This window comes from Chamaea fasciata, unplaced genomic scaffold (genome assembly GCF_029207755.1).
Source record: "Chamaea fasciata isolate MVZ Bird 193981 ecotype frontalis unplaced genomic scaffold, bChaFas1.0.hap1 SCAF_7, whole genome shotgun sequence".
Taxonomy (NCBI): Eukaryota; Metazoa; Chordata; class Aves; order Passeriformes; family Sylviidae; genus Chamaea; species Chamaea fasciata.
Window position 1 is genome coordinate 15,548,492 of NW_027094092.1, and position 22,749 is coordinate 15,571,240.

Genomic DNA, 22,749 nt, shown 5'->3' on the forward strand with positions numbered 1-22,749 from the left:
AGTCAAGTCAAATAAACCCTTCTCTAAAACACCAGATACACAATAACGGTCTCCACTTTTTTAACATTCCCTTACAGATTCTTCAAACTTGGGAAAGGCTGGGCTTTGGCTCCTGCCTCTTCCCTCTTTGACACAAAACTCACCAGCACCCCAAAAGCCCAAGCGCCGACACAAGGGCTGACTTGGCGAGTGCCGGTGACGGAAACGCCGCCCCCGTGGCTCCGGCACTGGGACTCTCCGGTGCCTCTCGGCAGCACCGTGCTCACTCTATTTTTAGGCACTGCAGGAGGGAGGAAGCCAGCTGCAGGGGAAGTGCCACAATGGAGCACGCTGACCCCGCAGGAAGCCCCTCTTCACAAATCCTGGCGGGAGCTGTGGCTGGAGACACCAACATCCTTGCGGCAACCCTGTCAGCAATGGGGGCCGAGTTGCACCTCCTGATGTGTTCTGAAGGGGTTTCAGGAGCCAGGAAAGCCCAACAGGCAAAAAGCTCCCCAAGTGGGCATGAGACACCTCAGGTGAAGGTGTGCAAAGGAAGGAAAAACAAGCAGAAGAAACCTCCCAGGAGAGTTTCTTGCAAAGGACAGACCAGCAGATTAAGTTCTGTAGGCTGCCTGACGTGGAAGGAGGCGATTTTGTCCCAGTGGCTGGAGATAACATGAGGTGTAGCAGCTGGGCAGAGACAGCATGGCAAACAGTGGGCTGGGCTATGTGCAGGACAGAGGGGCCCCAAAGGGCTTGAAGGTGGTGGGAAGGCATTAATAAACCCTGTACAATGAAGGCTGTCTGCTGGACAGCTGCCAAGCCCCAGAGAGACTGATGGAGACTGTCAGACACTGCATAACTGCTGTCTCACAAAGAACAACATACCAGTAGTGGTGTCCCAAAAACCAGTCTGTTCACTGTAACTGCTAATGCCCAAGAACCAGCCCTTGCCACTCTAGCTTGTACCAGGGAGGCTGCTGGCTTGGCTTTTCAACTCAAACCGGGGCAGATTTTTCTATGTTAAGTTCTGGGTAGTTCAACTGATGAGTCTTCATCACAAGTCAGAAAATCAACTTTCCTCATCCCTGAGTGCAGCAGTTTCTGACTTCTTCTCCCATTAGAACAGTAGAGAGAAGACAAAGCTGTGCTAGGGGCAAGTCATTTCCCCATCTGACAAGTCACTATTCATGCTAAGCACCCCAGTATATGGGTACCAAGCAGATGCAGGATATTTGAAGACCAAGCAGCATGAAGCCGCGACCCCAACAAGCAGGTCACCACAGACAGAAGGTTTTGTTCTCAATTTTTTCAAAACAAACACTGAAGACACCTCCTGAGCTGAACAAATATTGTCAGGAGATCACAGTCATAGGGCAGCCCAGGTTGAAGGGACCTCAAATGATCACCTGGTCCAACCTTTCGTGCAACTGGAAACCTTAGGACAAACTATGCAGAACCCTGTCCAATGATATCTTGAAAACCTCCAGTGATAGGGACTCTATCATGTCCCTAGGGAGGTCTTTGCAGCAAATGATTGCTCTCACTATAAAAGATGTTTTTCTTATATTGAGATCATCAGGAAAACACAGGACCCACTGGCAGCTAGGAAAGTTTTGCTCTGAAAACTAGGAAATGAAAGCCCAGTGAGACCCTCACCTGAAGGAGGGGACTAAGAGGAAACACAGACATTTGCTGTTTTAGAGAACTTTTCCAGCGACCTCTGTACTTGCTTCTTACTGGGATTTCTGGCAGCTTCAAAGAAAACAAAACCAATCCTGACCTGCTGAACTCCTACCCCAGACAGGCTGTGCAGACCTTGGACTGTCAAGCTGAGGTCCCAGCTTCCCGCTTCTCTCCCTGATCTCACTTCACCAGCTCCTCATCAGAGCCAACTCCACTATCAAGTGAGGAAACAGCAAGAAGGAAAGGAGGGGAGGGAAGAAGGTGTGCACCACGTGCAGCTTCCTGACCGGAGCGCAGCGGATGCGACCAGTGCGGTGGGAGTAGCAGGAATGCTCAGCCAGGCAGGGGAGAGGGCAGTGATGACTGGCCTGAGCTCAGCAAACCACAAAAAAACCCTGGAAGGTTTTTGGAATAAAGGCCAGCTTCATTCCCAGGCACAAACAAGCGGCTGTTATGGAGTTGCCTTTTGTTACCGAGAGCCAGAGCACGACAGCCTCTCCTGGGAGGCAGCAGAGCAGGACTCTGCACTGGAGTTTATTTAAAAACAAGCACAAAATATTTACTGCAACAATAGCATCTTGTATGAGGAATGCCAGCGGTGTTTCTCCACAGAAATGCCATGTTGAAGGCTGAGAAAGCAAAGGAAAGCAATCCAAGTGCCCAACCACATGCTTTGAATGGTGTTTGTTTTCCCACACCCATTCTTCCCCTCAAGGAATGGGGCTGGTGGGGGAGTCTCTGCTCTCAGCCTGGGTGCCAGGCAGCTGGGGGACTATTTCACAGCAATCATGGTGCAGACAGGAACGACCAAGCCCTTTTCCCAGAAAGCGGCCTGACACATCTCAGCTTGCATTCCTGGCTCGCAGGGACGATGACGCCTAGTGTGGTTTTGGGCTCCCGTGTCTGTGAGCAAGGCACCTGTCATCCCCATCCTGAATGGCACATTATCCTCCCCAAAGTCAGAGGAGACTCCTCACAAGCCTCCCCCTCCTCTGTGTAAGCATCAGAGACTGGTTAACCCTTAAAATCCTCTCCTGGGTGAGGAACACTTGATTAAAATGCTATTTGCTCCTTCAGGGCTCCACCCAAACTGATACAATTTGGCATGAGCAAGGCTCCATCTGCCTTTCACATGCCACTTCCCAGCTCATTTTTACTGCAGCTTTCCCTGGGATTTTACAACAAACAGTGCTGTTTGCTGTAAACAAAAAGTAAAATGAGAGAGGGGTAAACTGCAAGCCATGCTGCCCCCTCTCACACAGCAGCAGTACATAAGAGAACAGCTGGAGCTGCAGCAACAGATACAGTGAGCAAATCAGGTACAGGTGTTCAGGGTACCAAGGCACCTTCACATCCTTCAGCAGCACCACACTGTGATTTCTAACCCTATGGCAAGATTCTCTGATAAGGCAGCAACAAGAAAGATTGCTACAACTGCCACACACCAAAGCAAGCAGTGAGCCTCAGGACCTGTATCATGGAGTTGGAGAAGTCAGAGGACTGGTGACAATACTGCCTGGGGTCCTCTGCTTTGTGCCTGAGCCTTAGAGCAGAAAGCTTTAGGAGAGAGATCAATCATTCTTAGCTTCACCTCCTCATCTGAATTCAAAGCAGGAGCATAGGAACCATGAGATGATCTCCTCCCTCTTGAGGATGATCAGGACATGATGATCAAAAAAGCAACAGCAGCAGACCAAACACCATCCCTCTCTCCCCAGCACAACCAGGGCATATGCTGCTTTGGGCTGCAGGGATCTTGTAAAGCTCTAGGAAAGGCCCCAAACATAAGAGCCAGGAAACTGATAGTAATTGAGCACTTCTCTTAGTTTGATGCTAGATGGGAAAGGGAAAAAAAAGCAGCCGAGAGGCCAGTTTAGCTTCCAGCTCCAGCAGATGATGCCTCCATGGAGGGCCTTTTACCTTCAGGCCAGGTAGGAAGCAGGATGCTCAGTTCTGTGAGCAGTGGAGGGAGCAAAATAGGCAGTATTCAATGTCAGTACTTGCTTTGGCATTAAAGCAGCATAGCTGGTGCCTGCAGGCTTGTAAAACCCATGTCCTGTCCCTGCTGAGAAATAAAGAAAACAAGAAGAAATAAACAGTCTTAAAAAAAGGACACGATGAAAAAAACAAATAAAAGAAGGAACAAGCAGAGGAGCGTTCATCTAAAACAAGCAGGGAGCAGGCCAGCCCTGGCTAGCCCTCCTCCCACACCCATCAGATGCTGTGCAGCTCCAGGCATGGGCATTTCTGGACAGCACCCTGCTTCTCCCCTCATTTCAATCCTCGCCCAGCATCCTTAACTCATTAGGCTAAATGGAAGCCAGTCACTGCCCCCAGGTCACCACGGCAGTATTTCCAAAAGACAAAAAAGAAATCAAATAAGAAATCCCCCCCCAGCATGACACCACGCTTCCTGGGAAGGCCAGGCAGCTTTCCAAGCTGTGCCTGCCCTCCCCATGGGATGGACTTTAAAAAGGGGCTGAGAACAGACAAAAGAGAGATGTTTGTTCTCCCAACAGGCTCCTGCAGGGAGACTCTGCACATCCAAGAGTTTTGCAAGCCTCTGAGGAAAGGAGGGAGGCTTCAGTGCCACCCTGCTGTTGCTCCTGGCCTGGAGATGCTGAACTTCACTGGGCTCACCACCACTGCTGGTGCAGGGAAGGGTGGGACCATTAGACAATGGCAGGGAGACTCCCTCCTACCCCACCCCACCCATTGTGGAAGAACACCCTTCCCAGAAGCAAAAGAAATAACCATGATGCTCTTCCTGGCGGCTTGGGGGTAAGACACAGGCAGAGAGTGGAAAGTCCCTTCAGGGCAGGGTTGAGGCAGGCAAAAGATGGCTGTGTGAGCCAGCCAGCAAAGCCGGGTCTCCCAGACATTTTTGTCCAGCTGCCTGGTGGAACTGGCCCAGCAGAGTACGCAGTGCTTTCTTCTAAGTGGGGGGGGGGGTGGTTCGGGGGCTGGAAAAAGAGAGGGTTTTCTGGAAGATGACAAGTGGGAAGTCCCTCCATTCCCCTCCACCCCCTTTCCCAAGGAAAACATTGCTGCTCTGTAGCTGCTAATGACTTCCAGATGGAACAACAGGGTCACAAAGCATGGAGCTCTCACGGGGAGATGAAAGCCTGGACGTGCTGCCCTCATCTGCAAGAACAAGGCAAGAAGAAGCCACGAGCGACCCTCTATCAGAAAACCAGTGGGGTGGTGGGGAAAGCCCCAAAGAATGTCCTGGTGTGCACACACTTGTACCCACATCCACTTCACACAGATGCCACAGTCAGGTTTCTTCTCCTTTGCCTACTCAGAAAACACTGGAAGGAGACTCAAGTTTTGTAAACTCAGCCCACCTGGAAAAGCTGGGAGGAAGTCTATGACACATCTCCAGGACTGGGATGGACAGTGGTGACATATATGGAATATGCTGGCCCATGCTATGCTATCCCTGCCTACAGCACTTCTGGACATTTTTATGTGCCCTGGAATCTCACCCACCAAAAGAGCACAAATCCCACTGGAGGATTCCTTGTAGGTTTGGCATGTTCAAACATGGTGCAGGTTTTCTAAGGAAAACTGTCAAAGCTACAGGTTTAAACAGCTCTGAAGAGCCACCTCTGGCACAGGTCCAGGGCAACAAAGCCAATGGGACAGGACAAAGGAAAAGGACAACTACATTAGTTGTAGTTGCATTGATCTGAACCCAAAATAACCTGATGGTACCGATGTATTTTTAAGGACATAACCAGTTTTAACATGCAGAGTAAATGAAGCACAGGGGTTGGTCACGACCAAGGTAGAATGAATTACAATTAAATGGAAATTAAATGGAAATGCAATGCAATAACTTGTTGCTTTCTTAATAGAAACTGAATTCTACGATAAGAAGAATATAAAAAAACTTACACTGTCAAATACATGGTGTAAGCCAGAAAGGAAAGACCTAAAAAAGTGTTTTGCCTTAAAACTACTATTTTAAAAATAATTCCAGTATTATTGAAGGAGTTGATCTCACAGTGATTAGAGGAAAAATCTAGAACAAGTAAAACTCAGTTTTTGTGGGTTTTTTTTCCTTTAAGGGACAAAATAATTAAATTGTCCTTAACTGTAAGTTTATTTCCAAGACAAAAAATGCCTGTACTTCTATTTTTAAAAATCCACATATATTATTTTTTAAATAATCCATTTTGCTCAGTGTGGTTCAGGGCCAAATGCAAACCTTGGTTTCCACTGCCAAGCACGCAAGCCCGGCCACAGCTCGCGTGTCTGGTGGAAAATCTCCCGACACAGGGAACCTTGACAAAGTAGAGCACAAATGCGTGAGAGAAGAAACCAGTCCTGCACCAGCTGTGTGCATCCACAGGGATCCCCACAGCACCACATGCCAAGACTGGAGGTGGTTTTTGGACTGGTGTTTATTACAGAACCTACAGACCAGGAGCCTCAGGCTTTTCTCTAGCCCTTTCACAGTAAGTCTAGCAAAAGATGTGCTGTTGAGTCTAACCCCACAATGTATGGAAGTTGGCACCATCTCCAGAAGATGCCTGACATTTGCAGAGGGATGAGGACAAGGATGGGAGTGGGAACAGAAACCAAGACCTTCTCATTGCTCATGGCAGGTCCACAGCCGTTATAGCACTGCTGACCTCTAGAGCCTTTGCAACACACTGGAGCTCTGCTGAGCCCCCTCTGCGATGAACATCTCCCAGAAAGCACTGCTTCTCATCCCAGGCGGTCCAGAAAAGGCTAATTAAGCTAAATTAGATAAAATGGCTAATTAAGGTGTGGATAGAAGGGATAGCTCCTCCACAACCACGGAGCCAACACAAGTCTGTGTGGGTGATTGGCTGGGATGCCCTGCACTGCTGGTCACATCTGGGACCCATGGCAAGAGTGGCCAAGGCATCCTCATGTGTTCTAAGGATAATGGGGAAAACCTGGAGAAAGCTCAAAGAGATGTCCCCATCCCTGCCCTATACTGCCACTTAGCAGTCCCTCCTCTCTGCAAGGATCAGATTTCCCTGAGCCCAGCAAAACCTCATGACAGGACTTCCAAAATCCTGAAGACACCCATGAAAGCTTGTGAGCAGCTGCAGTTCAACTCAGACATGTACTCATTTTTAAGGAAGACTTCAAAGCCTCCCTGTGCTTTCTGGGCCACTTATTCTAGACCAGTCTGCGTGAAAAGCAGCTTGAACTTCTTTCCAGGGCAGAAATCATTATCCTGGACTGTATTTGTTCCGAGGAGGATGGTGGAGACAGTCTGATTCACCTCTTAAGGAAGCCTGTGTTCCCATTAGCCGATGTCCCTTCCATGCCTCAGCAGCCCTCACAGGCACATTCACCACCTTAGTCCCAAGCCACTGATCCCCCACCTGCCTCCCTCAGGCTTTGCTGCCTGACTGGCTTGGGAGCTGGATAAACATTACCTAGGGAACTCCCCTACCAAAAAAACCCTCCTGCCTTTCTGTTGGGACAGTGACACCCAGCAGGATGACAGGGAGAGGCAGCGGTGGCAGCAGCCTCAGTGGCCAAGTTTATTCCACTACTCACACTCCTCCCCTGTGCCACCATGCGCTAGGGGAGGAGACACTGCCCAGCAGAGGATTTACTAATAAAACACATGAAACTGAGACAGAGGCAAAGCAAAGCCCTTCCTCACCCCAAAAGCTCCATGGAAAACCACACCCCAGCTCAGGACGATTTTGCACTCTTCACCGTGGCTGGCCCCGCTCCCAGGGCCGAGCTAATTGGAGCCACAGGTCGTGTTGCCCTGTCACTCGCTGTGAGCAGCTGGAGGCAGATTTCCTATTTTGGATCTGGCAGGAGAGAGTGGAGCCAAGACCATCCGGCTGCTGTGCTCCATTCCTTGCCGGGCAGCTTGAGGGAAAGCACAGGAAGGGCAGCAGCAGGGACCAGCACTCAGTGATGCTTCCAGCACACAGGCAGCCTAGCAAGTGGGAGGTGGGAACTCCTGGGGTGTGGATTGAAGGCAAACAAAAGCTGAGGTTTTTGTTCTTGCCCTCCTCAAAGCATTTCATCCACAACAGCCGTCTCCAGACATCACATAACCAAATCTTTAAAGGATGGGGAACCTGGCTTTTTCCTCCCACTGTCATCCCACCAAGAAAGGGCAAAAGTAGTAAGCCCAGGGTCACTTGCCTCTCCAAGATCCCCAGGTGCTCTTAAAAAATGGTGACACCACAGCACTAATTTATTGTGGAGAGATCAGAACTGTTCCAATTTGTCCTGGTATCTGCAGAGAGAGACCAGCTAAGCCTTCTACAGCCTCGCATAATACCCTGAATCATAGTTTTGTTGTTTGTTTGGGTTTTTTTTCAATGGTACTTTATGTGTAGAATTAGTAAATATCTGAGAAGTGGTTAGCCAGTTAGCAACTTATTAAAGCCTCTAGCTATCCTGAAGGATTTTTTGGCCTTGTGACCAACATCTTCCCAGCCTCCAGACAGACAAAGCATTCCAGACACAGTGTTAATCAAGAGCAAGAAGGATTTTGGTTTCCGAACTTCAAATAAAGCAAGTAAGTGCGTATCAGACCACAAGCCAAGCTCAGATGACGAACAAGTGTTTTTCTTTATAGTTATGAAAGCAAGGAACTAAGGTGCTCCAGCTATCCCCATCCCTGGTACTGCTTGGTCTTTATAGTGCAGAAGCAGTTAAAGCATTTGCTGGAGCATTGGATCCAGAGCCAAAATGGAAGTGTCAAAAGCCAGGACTGCAACAAGTGGTTGGGGGATCAGATGGTTTGCATGCCATGCTGAGGAAAAGCCCATGAACAAGGGCCCATTTAATAACCTCCCAAGCCAGCCCACAAGACAACTTGTGCATGCAGTGCCAAAGCGCTGGGGAGCAGGGGCAGTGCTTGTGGGAAACCCCAGCCCACAGGAGCCCCTTCCCTGTGGCTGGAGAGGTGAGCAGGGGAACAGCTGCCTGTGCCCTGGGGGCAGACTGGGAGCTGAGGGCAAGGACTGCTCCTCTCCTCTTGCTCCTGCTGCAGCCCCAAGTATCATGCCTGGTACTCAGAAGCTGTGGGGAACAGCGAAGCTACATTCTCCCACTTCCCCATTGCCCTCAAATCCATTATTTTTCCTCTCTCATAACACACAGACACTCTGGAAAAGTAGCCTTTAACAAGCAGCTCAGGCTTTGGGGTAGCGGAAAGGACACAGAAAGAAACCAGGAGACACCAAATCCCTGCTTTCCTACTTCCCTTTCTCTCTCAGTACACACCCTGTGATGGAAGTTTTCCTCCTTCGACAGTGTTTATTGCTTCCCCCTGTCCTGCAGCGCCACAGCAAAGCCTGGCTGGCCTTTAAAAGCCTCCTGACAAATCCCGGGAGCAGCGTCCTGTGCCAAACACCAAAAAGTGGTTTGCAAAGGGGAAAAAAAAAAAAAACCAACAGAGCTCTGGAGGCCAAGCCCAAAGAGGTTCCTGTTCCCAAAAGCAGGAACATTGTGTGCATGTGTATATTGCATGCCAGAGAAGAAAAGGGAGGGAGTATCAGTTGAAAGAGAGAGGAAAAATGGAGGGGAGCAGGGGTGGGGGGGAAGCAGAAAGAAATCCCAGCCTTCAGACTCCAGAGGTCTGGCTGGGAGAGGCAGCAACTGAAAGAAATGCTCTGCTGTTATTACTGCATGGAAATTACAGCTGCCAGAAGGAATCCAGGCCAATCTGTTGCTGAATATAACTTTAAAAAGACAGCCAGCCCAAATCATGGGCTGCTCACGGGTGTTGGAAAGTCAGTGCAGTGGTGGGACCCACAGTCCTTCACCAATGCCTTCTAAACAGCAAAGGTTGAGGACAAAGACAAAATAAGGGTGGAAGACTAAAAAATGCTCAACAGGCAGGAGGGAAGGACTCTGCCCCATGCTCCAGGTCCCCCAGGTTTGGGGAGAAACTATTAACTAAGGAGGTATCAGTTGTTAGCCCCCCAAAAGAAGGAGAGGTTTGGACTGGTTCCTGGAAAGGAAAGAGTTTAACTTCTTGTGAGATCCTTTTTCTGGTTTTAAAAATGAGATGTACAAAGGGGAAATGCTGCAAGTAGAGCTCTGGGTGTGAAGCAGGAGAAGACAGACAGCAAGAGAGAAAAACCCACAGCTATTTACAGCAGGAGCATCTTCTGTAACCAGGGACAGCCAGGGAGAGGGCTCAGACATGCTGTTTCATGGGCAAGCAGGGAAATGCAAAAGAAAACCCTTTCCAGAAAGTAATTATAGCTACAGGTGAGAACAGGATATCGGATCAGACGATGTTCCCAGCCCCGTCAGCTTGTGCCCCAAGCCAGCTCCTGACTGGCAGCCAGCCCCTCCTGCAAGCCTCTCCCCCTCATCTGTGAGGGATGTTGGAGAACAGGGGAAAACTAGGGGCTTTCAGCTTCCAGCATGCCAACATGCTGTCAAATTAACAAAAATCATGCTAAGCTTAACTGCAATGCACAGAGGCTCCACCTGCCCCTCCTGGACAACATGAGTCACACGCTCACCAAGCTTTGCTTTCCACTGCCAGGCACTCTGTCGGCTACTTTTACATCCCTTTGGATAGGAAACAAGACACACTTCCAAGAAGTCCTCTCTCTTCCCAAATGTGCTCAGGAGAAAACCCACAACACCACAACACGTCTTTTTGAATTTCCAGCTGGTGTAGATTTGGACTCTGCGCTTGGGCCACAGCCAGCATTTATCAAAGGCTCTGGCTGGCACAGCAGGGGATATTTTGGAGAGTACAAGGGCAGCAGGAGGTATTTTTATCTCCTTGTTGCTCACCTGGAGCTTTCTGCCCTGCTTTTGGGTCCGCTCCAGCCTACCCTGGGGCACAAGACCCAAGCAGCAACGCCAGCACCCCCACAGCTAGCTACTCACCAACGTAGAAGGTGTTGGGAGCCTGCTTGTCCCCCAGCTGCAGGTACAGGATATTCGTTGTCTGTGAGTCATGGCGCAGCCACAGGGCCACTCCCAGGATGATGCCTCCGGCCAGCTGGGGAGAAAACAGAGGGAGGCAAGGGTTACCCACTGCTCCAGCCACTTTGGGGCCAGACTGGCAATTTTCAGCCAGACTTGCTTTTCATCTTCCCACAAATATACAAGAATGTTCTTTCTGACCATCATCCCTGGAACATGCTTTGTGCCCCATAGATCATGAGCCATGTGATCTTCCCTGCTTTATAAGAAGACCCCTCATTCTGGTGATGGGCAAAGTCCTTTCCAGTTCCTGCAGATTTCTTTCCCAAGAGGTATTTTATTATGCTTTATTATTATTTTCAATGGAAGGCTTTGCGTTACCCAAGCAGGAGGAGATGTGCCACTAAGGTTTCTAGGAGAGCTTTTCAACAGAAGTTAGGATCAGCCCCAGTTACTTCCTTTTTCCAGTGGGTTCTTATCACCCCATTTCACATCTCTGTGAGGTACAAACAGAAAGGGGGGGGAACTGTCCATTTTTCCCCTCTGCCTCCAAGTCTTGCATGCACACTACTTCCCATCCAGGCTCAGGCTTCCAGTCAAACACATAGTGTTCCTCAGGCAGACGAAGATTTCCTTAATGTCCTAATACAGGAATTGAAGTGGAGCAAGGCCTGGGATCAGGCCAAAGCACCACCACACCACTTTTGGGGGCCTCCAGGCTGTGACTGCTGCCTTGCCCACGCTGTCACACAGCAGAAGAGCAGCACGCCTACACCCACATGTGCACACCGACACGCAGGACTGACAAGGGCAAGGACAAAAACACACTCCAGATGTGGGAGGAGACGTTTTGTGCGTGGGACAGCAACTCAGCCACTGGGATATTTATGTACAAACAATGGGAAGTTTTATGACTGACTTCCTCACCATTTTCCCTTTCAGGGAGGGGCTGGGAATGGCCATGGAAGATGGGAGCAGATATGGGGCACTACAGCAGGGAAGGTGTCACTGAGAGGAACTCAAAGTAGAGCTTTTCCAGCAGGACTCCTCTGTCCTCTGTGACATCCTCCTTCCATTTAAAAGCATAAGAGGAGAAAAAATACAAACATCTGGGAAAAAACCCAAACCCTTAAGAATTTCAATATCACTGCTGTGAAATGCTGCAATCACCTCCTCAAATGCCAATTTAATTTTGAGTGTCCTACATCCTTGAAGCCATTCATCTTAAAAAAGGGAAGAAAACTACCAAAGAGTATAGAAGTGGAAACATGCTTTTCCTAAAAGAGTCTGAATCAGGTCAGCTACAGGCATGATAGGCACCAGGAAAGTCCCTTTAAAAAAAAAAAAAAAGGAAAAAAAAAAAGAGCAGGGTTTTCACATTAAAAACAAAACAAACAAACAACAACAAAAAAAGCACTTCAGTAAAGGTGCAAAGTCTGCAGTTGTGCAAGCACAACAAGGAACACAGGAGCACAGGGATCTGCAAGACAGGCTGTCGATGGGAGCCTGCCTTTGCCCCTTGGGAGCTCAGCTGGTGGTTTCCTCCCTGCTCATCTCTACAAATTCCAGCCACAAGGTTTTTCCAGGAGTGCCACTGAAGCTGGGGCAAACCCACACCACTTCCAAACTCACAGGGCAAACGGCTCTCAGGGCTTTTCCACTATCAGAGGGAAAAAATCCTCACCAGCTCCTAGAGAGGAAGGGAAATCTTTGCTTTTCCCCAGTCTGCCACCGAAGTGATCGGCTTTTAACACTTCTCCCACAAGAACCAATGCAACTTCCTGGCTGGCACAGTCCCTCATCCCTTCTGCACTGGGGCCAGCCTGAGGTTCTCCAAACACTGGCTATGGAGAAAAGTCACGAAAGCCGGTCTGTGCTCAAGTCCAGCTCCAAATAAGGCAGGTTGTGGCTTTGCACAAAGTTACCCAAATCCAGCCTGGTGTGGCTTGTTCATTGTCTGAGGGCATAACAAAGTTTGTGTTTTTACTCTCAGAGGAAAGAATGTGTCCCCAAATTAATCCATGCCACTCGAAGTAAAACTCTCTTGGTAGCTGCTAGGAGAGAAGAGATCCCGAGAAAGGTTTGGATTTCTGTGCTGGCTGGAAAAGGTAGAGAAAAAAGGCTGCAGCCTTTTTTGTTTTGGTTTTCTCCCTGCAAGGATACGTTACTCTGCCCTGACATGCTGCCCTCCACACTCAGCAGGGCCACCCCAGCATGCCCTGCCACCCATGGCGAGGTTGGGGTGACACCAGCAACTCCTTTCCAGCCGAATTTGTCTTAAAATGCCTGACAGCACTGAAAGCAGGCTGCAAGTGGTCCTCAAGATTTTTTTTAATCATTTGGGAACATCAGCTAGAGGGATGGAGCCTCTTCTAATGCATCAAACCCACCCCAGCAGTGAGGTCTGCCTAAGACAGCCAGCTGAACCAACTCCAGATGTTCCAGGTTTCATCCTGAATGCACCCCAGGAACATCACATACCCCTCCCACACCGTCTGACTCCATTTGCATTTTTAACAGAGCACGGAAGACCTCTGAATGGAAGCTTTAATCCAATAGCAGCTGGATTTCTTAAGAGAAAATGACATTCACTTACTAATGAAAACAGGGTCTGAGCTACGATGAGTAACTTTTTCCATGAAAACCATACATCCTCCCACCACCAAGAAGCCCAAAATGGAATTAAGGCTCTTTCTTCCCTAGGCAAAAAAAAAAAAAAAAAAAAACCAAGAGGGAGAAAACATTGTCAGCTTGCCACAATAACTCTGCCTTCCGTTGTACCTTGCTTGGGATCATCTCATTTTTAATAGAACAACTTGTTCCAGATAAAAGCTTGGTATTTTCTCCCCCTTCCATCCTACAACTGCTGTTTGCCAACACGAGAGCCTGAGGAGCTCCAGTCGCTGATGGCAGCATCACACTCGTCTCTAGGCTGCACATCCTCATATATATCACTGGTTTTTTCTGCTGTGGGTATCTGTAATCTCACACAGGTTATCCCACTGATCTTGTCCTCCCAGACAGCAGCGTTGCAGAGGTTGGGACCATCACTTCTGATACACTCCGAGTACCCAGCACAGCTCTCCATTTAAATTTTTGGGGACTGCAATAATCTAAAAGCTGCCACTTCAGCAATGCCAGCAGTGTGTCGGACTTCGACCTCTGGCTTTCCAAAAGCTGACCTCCCCAGCCTGCTGCTCTGCTGCCAGCACCATGGCACTCGTAGAAGGTATATCGGTGGTGTTCGCCAGGATGGGGCTGGCCCCAGAGCTCACACCCTGAGCAGCTTCCCAGCACAGCAGAGGTGGTGTTGCAGGCTCCGACGTTTCCTCTTGACTGCTTTTTTCCAGCTTCCAGAGATTTATTGCTTCTTCCACAGACAGCTAGACTTTTCCAGCTGGATCCTGCCTGCCCAAGGCTTGCTTTTTCAGGAATGCTGCTCCTGGTTGATACAGTGGGGGAAAGTCCCCATTGAATGCTGCCTAGGGGTGGAAAAAGGCAGGCCCTGTACCCCCAAGAGGTGATGGGATGGCATGCCATGTGAGGAGGTATCACCAGATGACCACCATGGTGAAGCAGGTGTGCGGTCCCAGGTTGCTGCCCAATCTATGGTGCACGTAGTGAGGCTCCTTCCTGGACTGAGCCTCACCAATGGAGATGCTGTTCACCCTAAAATTTCCAGATCCAGCTGTGACGCAAGGGAACAAGCCCATTTTTTCACAGCTTAGTCACTCCTCTCCACAAGAAATTCTTATGAATTAGGGGTATAAGGAATAACCCCATTCCCCTTTTAATGTGGTGAATCCCACTTCTGAGCTGCCCCCACCTTAGCCTTGTTGCTCCCTAAAACTCACATATGCCAGGATATGCATCACCTCCCTGGTCCCTTCCGCTGCCCCCAGCCTTCTTCCTCCTACTCCCTTCCCTCCCCCCTTCTCTAAAACAGATTTCCTGGAAGGGAGGAGGAGAAGAAAGAAGTTCTGGCTGTAGGGCAGCTTGCCGGGCATGCCAGAGCAAAGCAGACAGACATCCTGTGGCTTAAGTCAGCAAAGGAGGGAAGTGGAGGTGCCAGCAGTCTCATGATGCTGTATTTTAGCAGTGCCACTTCCCACAGCCACAGCTGGTCCTGCCTCCATGTCGTTGTTTCCCAACCTGTGAGAGCCCAAAGGGCGGTGAAAGGCTCTCGCCTTGCTGGAAAAACGCTGCAGGCAGAGCTCACGCCATGATGCCTGGGAAATACCACAGTTACTAACAAGAAGCAGCATGCTGCCAAGAAAGCTTAATGAATTTTAGCTGATTTATGATTAAGGTAGATGACTGGAGATTTTTAACAGGTTCTCATGCTGCAGAGGTTTGCAATTTCCCTTACACCACCTGGAAGCAGAGCCCTTGGTGAGGGCAGCACCCAGACCCCACTGGAGAAGCCCAACCAGGGCTCCCCATGGCTCCCCTCCAACACAACCTGCAAAGCCGCTGAGATGGAGGAACAATGAATCCTCCTCCTTTCAGGTCTGGGGAACCAGGATGCAGAAAAGCAAAGTGGCTTGCCAATGTTGAAATATCTTCCCATGCAAGAAGCCCCTCATTTGGCCAGGAACAAACTGCTAATTTGAGGTTGAATGCTTTGCTCCCAGGTAATTTGTGGGTCTCCAGGTAAAGCAGCATGAGCAGAGAAAAAGCAAGGAGATAGAAACTCGTAACTTGACGGGAACAGCCTTTGGAAGGGCAGTACAAGCCCTTGCAAGATGTGCTAGGACATTCCAGCTCCTGCACGACCAGCCTGAGGCAGGCAAGAGAGGGACACATGGAATGTGCCCAGGTAGCACCACACCTTCCCACAGCCTGCACGTCCCTTCCTGGAAAGCAGAAGATTAATTTCTTTTCTACTGCAACAGCTGAAATGTGCAGCAAAGGGCTGACAGCTGGATGGTGGCCCAGGAACCTGGGAACTTGGGTTCAGTGCTGAGACCATCTCCGTGTTACAACATCAAGTCTTCACACCAAAAAGTCACTTGAAATTTCAAGGTGAGATGTGCTCGAGATCACTGCTGTGCCACATGTTAGGCTGGACTGTGGGATGCCCTGGAGCCCCTTGGGAGGGTGTAAACAGGGGAAGGGACTTCAATAAGACACAAAGTTGCAGTTTTGACAGGCACACAAAGAAAAAGGTTATCTTGGCACAGGCACTCACAGGCAGGAGTGGCAGATAGGACTCTGTGACAGCACAGGCGAGGTTTTTCTCCTATCTTCCACAGCCATGGTGCTCCATGGCCACTAAAGGTCAGGCTGAAAGTTTGCAGGCAAGGCCTGCCCAGAAATTGCAGGAAAGGCATTTGGGAAGAGCACCGTGCCCTGCAGGCAGGAGGAGGAGAGCAGCCCGCAGCCCTGCTCTGCTCCCAGCAGCACACCTTCCAGCAGCGGCTATTAATAGAGCTGCCAGCCAGAGCAAAATTCTCCACTGGTGCCTATAGTTACCAGCCCTACAACACTGCAGAGCTTTTCAAAACAAGCTCCAGAGGAACACTCCCGGAGAAGCAGCATGCCAGAGGCCAAATAAAGCTTGATGGATGGGGGGAGAATGGGAATCCAGCATCAAAATCCAGGAGCAGAGTCCTACGACAGGGAGCACCATGCCCACAGGCCGCTCCCAGCCTGATCCCTTCTGCAGACAGAAGCAGCACTTCCCAGGGTTTAACTGCCCTCAGCAGAAAGGAAAACAATTTGAGATATTACTTTAAAATTAATTTGGTCCCATACATAAGCTTTTAACTACAATGGTGATACAAGTGCTTTTCATTCTTAATAGTACAGTGAAAGGCACTTCCACAGTGCAGGATCAGTGCTTCTCACTGTTAATGCTCTCGCAGAAGATTAGTATTACAGTGGCTGATAGGAGAATAACGTGAGGAAAACAGAGCAATCCCCATTCCAGCCAGCAGCGCTCCCTCCTTTCAGCTGCAGCCCAGCCCACTAAGTGAAATCAGGTATGCCCACTGGGCAGGGTGCACTCGTCTCCTCAAAAAACCTGCACACAGAGACCTCAGAAGAGGTTTTATAGGTGGTGGAAGGGCTGTGTTCACTTGACAGAGTGCCCTAAAACATCCCAGAGAGACATCAGCCATTTGAGTGTAGGTAGTGAGCCTGCCAAGGAGACCTCTCCCTTGCCCTTCAAAGACAGGTATTAAGTAGCTGCAGGGTCAAACACACACGGAAATATGCTTGCCTGTACATTGTCCCAGGATACCAAACAAAATGTATGGAAGAAGATGCTGGGCCAGCATGAGGTCCTTGCGGCTCGCCAGGCTCTCTGCAATTCCCAGGGAGACCAGAAGCCCACCCAACCAGGCACTACCACCTGTGGCACTGGAGCAGTGCTCAGCCCACGACTGCACCCGCAAGAAGATGCAAGCTACTTGGTTAGTCTACAGTTATTTCAAACCCGTGTTTCAGAGCTACAGGAACCATGAGATCTTCCATTCTTCATTTAAAGCTGTGAGCAGTGGTGCACAGCCACCTCCTCACCACAATGGGAGGGTTGTGTGCTGCTCAGCAAAACTGTTATCATGGGACAACCGCCACCTCCCCACAGTGTCACCTCTCACCACCAACACCAAGTATCTCTGTGCAGGCTTTGCTGACTCTAGGGTACAGTTAACAGATAATTCTGGTGTTGCACAAGAAAATATGCAGCTCCTCTACCTCTTCCCTTTCAAACATCCATCGAGACGGACTGTCACTTCCACCTTCCCTCTGTTCTTTTCCTTCCTTCCCTTTGCACCCAGACTGTATGACATCCCCTCAACACACAGAAGAATTAGTGCCTGGAAAATGGCATTAGGAGGAAGCTCTTCCTTTTAATTAGACACCTCTCTGCTAGGGCAGCCAGCGGTGCTCTCAACCTGGAAAGCTGCCATGGGCTGTATTAGCTAATAAGCTTGAGTGATCCTTCTCCAAGCAAGTCAATTCCTCCTCGGTTATGTTTAATTATATTTTAAAATAGCTCGCTGGCTTCCTTCAGCCTCTCCAGGGACTCTTTGCAGTGGTGGTCAGTTCAGCCCCATGTACGGAGCTGTGCTGTTGGTTTTGGATCATTCAGGAGAGCAGTCAAAGCCCAGCCGTCTTCTAGGGATGGGATGGAGAAGCAGCTCCACCTGCCAGATGCCCAGCCCTGCTCAGGCTGCCCATCACACCAGCCAACGTGTCCAGTAACAGCTACTGCTCCCTCTCACAGGACAGTGCCCACTCACCACCAGCCACCCCAAGGTTTCAGGACAACTTGGCAGCACAGAAAAACTTTTGTCTTTCCAGTCCCATGTTTCACTAACCAGCTGAAGCCCCCAGGTGCTGACCATGGCCTCCTTGAGCACTTCAGTAGGTGGGTGCCACTGTGAAACACGTGGCCACCCTCCCTCGGGGCAGGCACTCGTTTGTACATGTGGCCCATGCAGCAGCTGCTGCTCCCGCAGGAGCCACCTTGGGCCAAGCGCAATCTTGGCATCTTGTTCTCAAGAATGCATGCACAAAGGAAAAGCAATCCCAAAATATCAAATAAAACTGAAACATCTCAGGTACAATGAACGAGGAGCTGGCAGTAGGGTCACCCTTTCCTTTTGCTCTTTCAACACAGCAGCTTTGTGAAATTCCCCCTGCACTGCCAGGGGAAGGAAGCCAGAGGGGTGTCAGTAGCTCCAGCAGGATAGCAGGGCTACATAAAAAAGTTATCAGAGTAACTACGGCTGAGAATTGCTTCCTTCTTCCTCTTGGGCACTAGAACAAGCTCCTGTGCAGCTCAGCATGGTGCCTGCCGATCTTTGGGCTCTGCCTCTGGCTTGTTTTCATCAACGGCACCCAGCGTCAGCTGCGCACAAGGCAAATCATAAGCAAATAAGCACGGGGAGCTCATCAGCCTCTGCATAACAACCACCTGGCACGACTAAAGGGCTGCAGGTGCCGTCTCACACCTCCCTGTGGTTAGAGGTGGTTTCCCAACACAGCCAGCCTGCAGCAAGGGTGCTCAGCACCACATTATGTCCTTAAATGCCACCCTGTGAAAAGGACCGTCACGCTTTGCTGTTAACCACAGTATTCCTCCCCAGCTGGAGGTGCCAGATTGGCAGCTAACCTGCCTTTGTGGTAAACCTAATATCCCCCTCAACTCCTAGTTTAAAAAACAACACAAAAGGGCTTGAAAACTCCAGGATCTGGTAGACAACCACCATTCAGCTGGCCAGTTTCACAGAAAGCATTGTTAATTCTAATGAAGTCCAGGCTCCCAGTCTGCACAGGAGACAGTGCGAGGGGACCAGCAAGTCCAGAACTGGGAACTATTTTGGGGAGCCAGTGGGTCCCAGCTCACAGGCACCCCTTCTGGGGAGGAACCGAAGTATCTACCTCCACACACAGGGAGAACCCTCCAAAAGGGTAGTGAAAGGCACCCGAAGTCATAACGGGGAAATTATACAGATTGGCAATTCCCCTTAGAAGAAAAATGCCTATTTATAAAAGATTAGCTCTTTAGCAAGACTTTGGGGTGAACACCTGATCTTGCTGAGAAGCGGTGGCTGTGCAGAGCCCCCAGCATCCTTCCTGCCACCCAGGAGACCCTTCCTCCTTCGCAAGCACAGCCGGCAGCTTCTTCGACAAGAATGGCAGGAAATCGGGAGCAGAAGGCAAGAAAAAAACCTGGGATAAGCAGGATAACTCGGAAGGAACAACACTTCACAGACAACCGTACCCGCCTCCATCCGGCCATTTTAAGGGTGGAGGAAAAGGTTAAAAAAAACCCCAACCCAGAACTGTCCCCTCATTCACGCAGCTGGCAACACATCAGGTATCAGTTAACGCCGTTGTTATCAGAGCTTGTCACCTCCCCCTTGGTCAGTGTTATACCCAGAAACAAGGCGAACAGGTCTGAAGTGAGCACCCACTTGGTTAAGCCCTACACCTCCCAAGGATGGGGAACCCCCAAAGAGCTTCCCCAGGCACCCCAAGGGAGGAGTCAGCAGGCAGAGGCTGCAGCCACGCAGTGCAACTCCAGGTGCCAAAGCAGGGTTTGCTCTTGGAAGCCATCGGTCCCCTTCCCACTTCTCCAGCCCCCCTTGCTATGCTCGCTGGTGTAAGCAAGCATTGAGAAAAAAAGAAAAATCCCAAATCTTCGACAACAGAGCGGGATGTCAGACGAGGGGCACAAGGGCATTGGACAAGGGGCATCGGAGCGGTGCCTTGCCTGGCAGGGTGGGGCTGGACTCACTTGCAAGACAAAAAAGCATTCCGTGGAATGGAAACCAGAGTATTTAAAACACGAAACCAGCAGCCTGCTCGGGCATATCTCGTTGCCCCCAGGGCGCAGGAGCAGGGAGAGAGGAACTCCTGCCAGCCAACCTCGCGCTGCCGGAGGCTGTTTCTAACCGGGACAAACCTGGTTTGCAGGGAAACAGGGATACGCCGCTTTTTGCTAAATTAGCCGCACGTCTGGATGGATTATTTCACGAGAAACTTTCTCAGGAAAAGGCAGCCTCTCCAGGCAGCCTGGCTAGAATTCACATCCTAAAATAACTTCCCGGGCGGCGGGGGCAGCGGTCGCCGGCGCGGGGCCAGGGCGGCCGGGTCCCGGCTGTGCCGCCAGCTGCGGGCGGGGGGCGCGGGGCCGGCCCCGAATCGCCCGCCCGTGTTTGCCGAACGCCCCCTCCTCTGCGGCGGGAGGCAGGGCAGGGCCTCCCCTTCCCTTCCCTCCCCTCCCTCCGCCTGGCAGCATCCCTGCATCCCTCCCTCCTTCCCCTCCTGGCTGGGGAGCGCCGCTTTCCCCAGCGCAGACCCACAGCAAGAGGGGCTGCGGGAGCCCCCCCCCCCCCCCCGGCTCTGCCCCCCCGCCCTTCCTCCCAAAAAACATTTGTAGCGGCTGGAGGCGAGCATCTGAAAGGTCTTGTCCTACCTCAAACCATCCTACAGTTCTGCCTTCCCCTCTGTATATCTATTTAAAAAATAGACATAAATAGATACACATGTACAATTACATACATACGCATGCATTAAAATAAAAAAAGCAAAGGATAACCAGCCCCTCCGGCCTACAAAATAAAAATAAAAATATAAAGAAGCAGCCCCTAAGGCACATCCCAGAGAGCAAGTCTCAATGCTGGGGGGCAAGAAGGAGGCTAAACCCAGGCGCAGGCAGACGAGCCATATTGCAGCCCCCTTATTTAAAGGCCGGGGGAGCTCAGCCCCCGCTCCGCGCCGCCCCTGTGCTCACCCAGAAGATGAAGTTGAAGACAAAAAGAAGATATTTGATGCACTTGGTGCAGCCTTCCACTCCCATGGCGACGGCTCTCCCAAATCTGCGCTGCCTGGCTGACCGGGGCGGCGGCGGGCGCAGAAATCCCGCCCCGCCCCCGCCCCCACGCCCCGCCCCGGAAACGCCTCCCGGACACGCCCCTGGACACGCCCCAGGATCGGGGGCCGGCGTATGCACCCTCCTCGCCTTCCCGCAACTGGGGGCGTCTCCTGCTGTTTCCCCTTTTTTCTTCTTTTTTTTTTTCTTTTTTTTCCTGTTTTCTTCCCAACTTTTCCCATTTCCTATTTTTTCCTAACCCCTCTTTCCCTCTTTGCTTTCCTCCTCTTTTCCCATTATCCCTCTTTTTTGTTTTTTTTTCTTCTTATTTTGAAAATTCTCTTCCTTCCTTTCCCCCTTAATCCTTCCCTTCTCTTCCCTCTTCCTTTTCTCCTTCCTTTTTCCTTTTTTCGTTCCCTCTCTTTTTCTTTTTTTCCCTTTTTTCTTTCATCTTCACTTATTTTTTTCACATCTCTTCCCCCCATTTTTCTATTTCCCCCTTTTTTTATATGTGCTGTTATTTATTTGTTTTCCCCCTTCTTCTAACCCTCCGGGGGCATCTCACAAGAAAGTTTCCTACAGACAAGTAGGAGTCACGGGGGCAGGTGTTGGAGGACTGTAGGAACACATCCTGCCAAACCTGACCACCATCCCTTAAAACTCACTGCCACCACTGAAACATCACCAGGCAGCCTGGGGTGCAGGGAGAAACCTCTGTGAATATTTTGCATGAGGTTTTGTATTTCTATACAGAAAAGTTTGAGGGTGCATTCATGAGGGGATGTCCCCACCCCCTCCAAAACAAAAGAGCAAACAATTTTGCGTTAAAACTATCAATCTGACATTCAGACAAGTGTTTCTTCATTTCCCTTTCTACTTCTATCTCTTAAATTTGCTCTGCTGAACAGTTTCTGTCTAAGTTTGTGGTTTTGGTACTGCAAGCAATTGCATCAAGTTCCGGATGTTTTCTCTTGGTTACTGGGTAACAAGAGCATCAAGGGGGCTTCAGGGCTGTCCACCACAGAGATTCCCCCTTTTTTTTTTTTTCATTTATTCTCTTTCTTTTCCTTCCTCACTTTTCCCATTTTCTTTTTTTCCCCCTAACTCCTCTTTCCTTTTTTCCCCCAAAAAAGTGAAACAAACAAACAAAAAAAGGGTCACCCATATCAACAGGCTTGGGAATTTTAGTTAACTCCCTCCCCTTTCAAAGCGGAACCACAATGAAATTTCCCAAGCTTTCGTCTGAGACCCACTTTGGCTCACTCGCTCATCCTTAGAAATATAAATTGTTCTCACCCCATGTTATGCTTCCAGGAAGCTCATTCACTTCTCCAGGGGCAGGCTAGTAAGTCACGCAACCAGAGCATAGGAGGATGCCTGGAAAAGGCATCAGTGAGCAGTTCCAGCCAAGGTAGGCACCTCACCGAGCTAAGTATGAACCTGGCACCTGCCTGCAGCATCGTATGTGGAAACCTGCCCTCTTCCTGCCTGGGCACTTCCCTCCAGTGAAGGATTTCAGGGAGCAGCTTCTGGACCAAGTGTTTTCACACTCTGATAGAGTCTTCCCAGCCATGCATCCCATAGTCAGGAATGAGCTGTTAGTTATTACACATTTCCTACACACGTATGTTGAAACCAAGTCAGCTTCTTCCCAAATCATTCCATTGCCCTCAGGGATGAGTTGGTCCAGGGCTTTGTCATGTTCATCAAAACTTTCTGTGCCCCTCAGTAACAGCCCATGCACTACATGGCAGCGGGGACCAGGAATGAATAGAAGTCGGCCCCGTTCCCTGATTACTTATGCTGAGTATGTCCCCGATTGTGGGCTTGCCATGGATTCA

General features: G+C 50.1%; 1 protein-coding gene across 1 annotated transcript in view; it reads right to left on the reverse strand.

The window, feature by feature from the left end:
- CD81 (CD81 molecule) overlaps nt 1–20,954 on the reverse strand; it is a 33,225-nt gene extending 12,271 nt beyond the window's left edge. Inside the window, exons 1-2 of the mRNA XM_066187697.1 lie at nt 20,831–20,954; nt 10,543–10,657 (exon numbers count right to left, since the gene is read on the reverse strand). Coding sequence (XP_066043794.1) covers nt 10,543–10,657; nt 20,831–20,896 — 181 coding nt within the window. The 5' untranslated portion in view covers nt 20,897–20,954. The remainder of the gene's footprint in view (nt 1–10,542; nt 10,658–20,830) is intronic.
- Nucleotides 20,955–22,749: the final 1,795 nt, after the last annotated feature.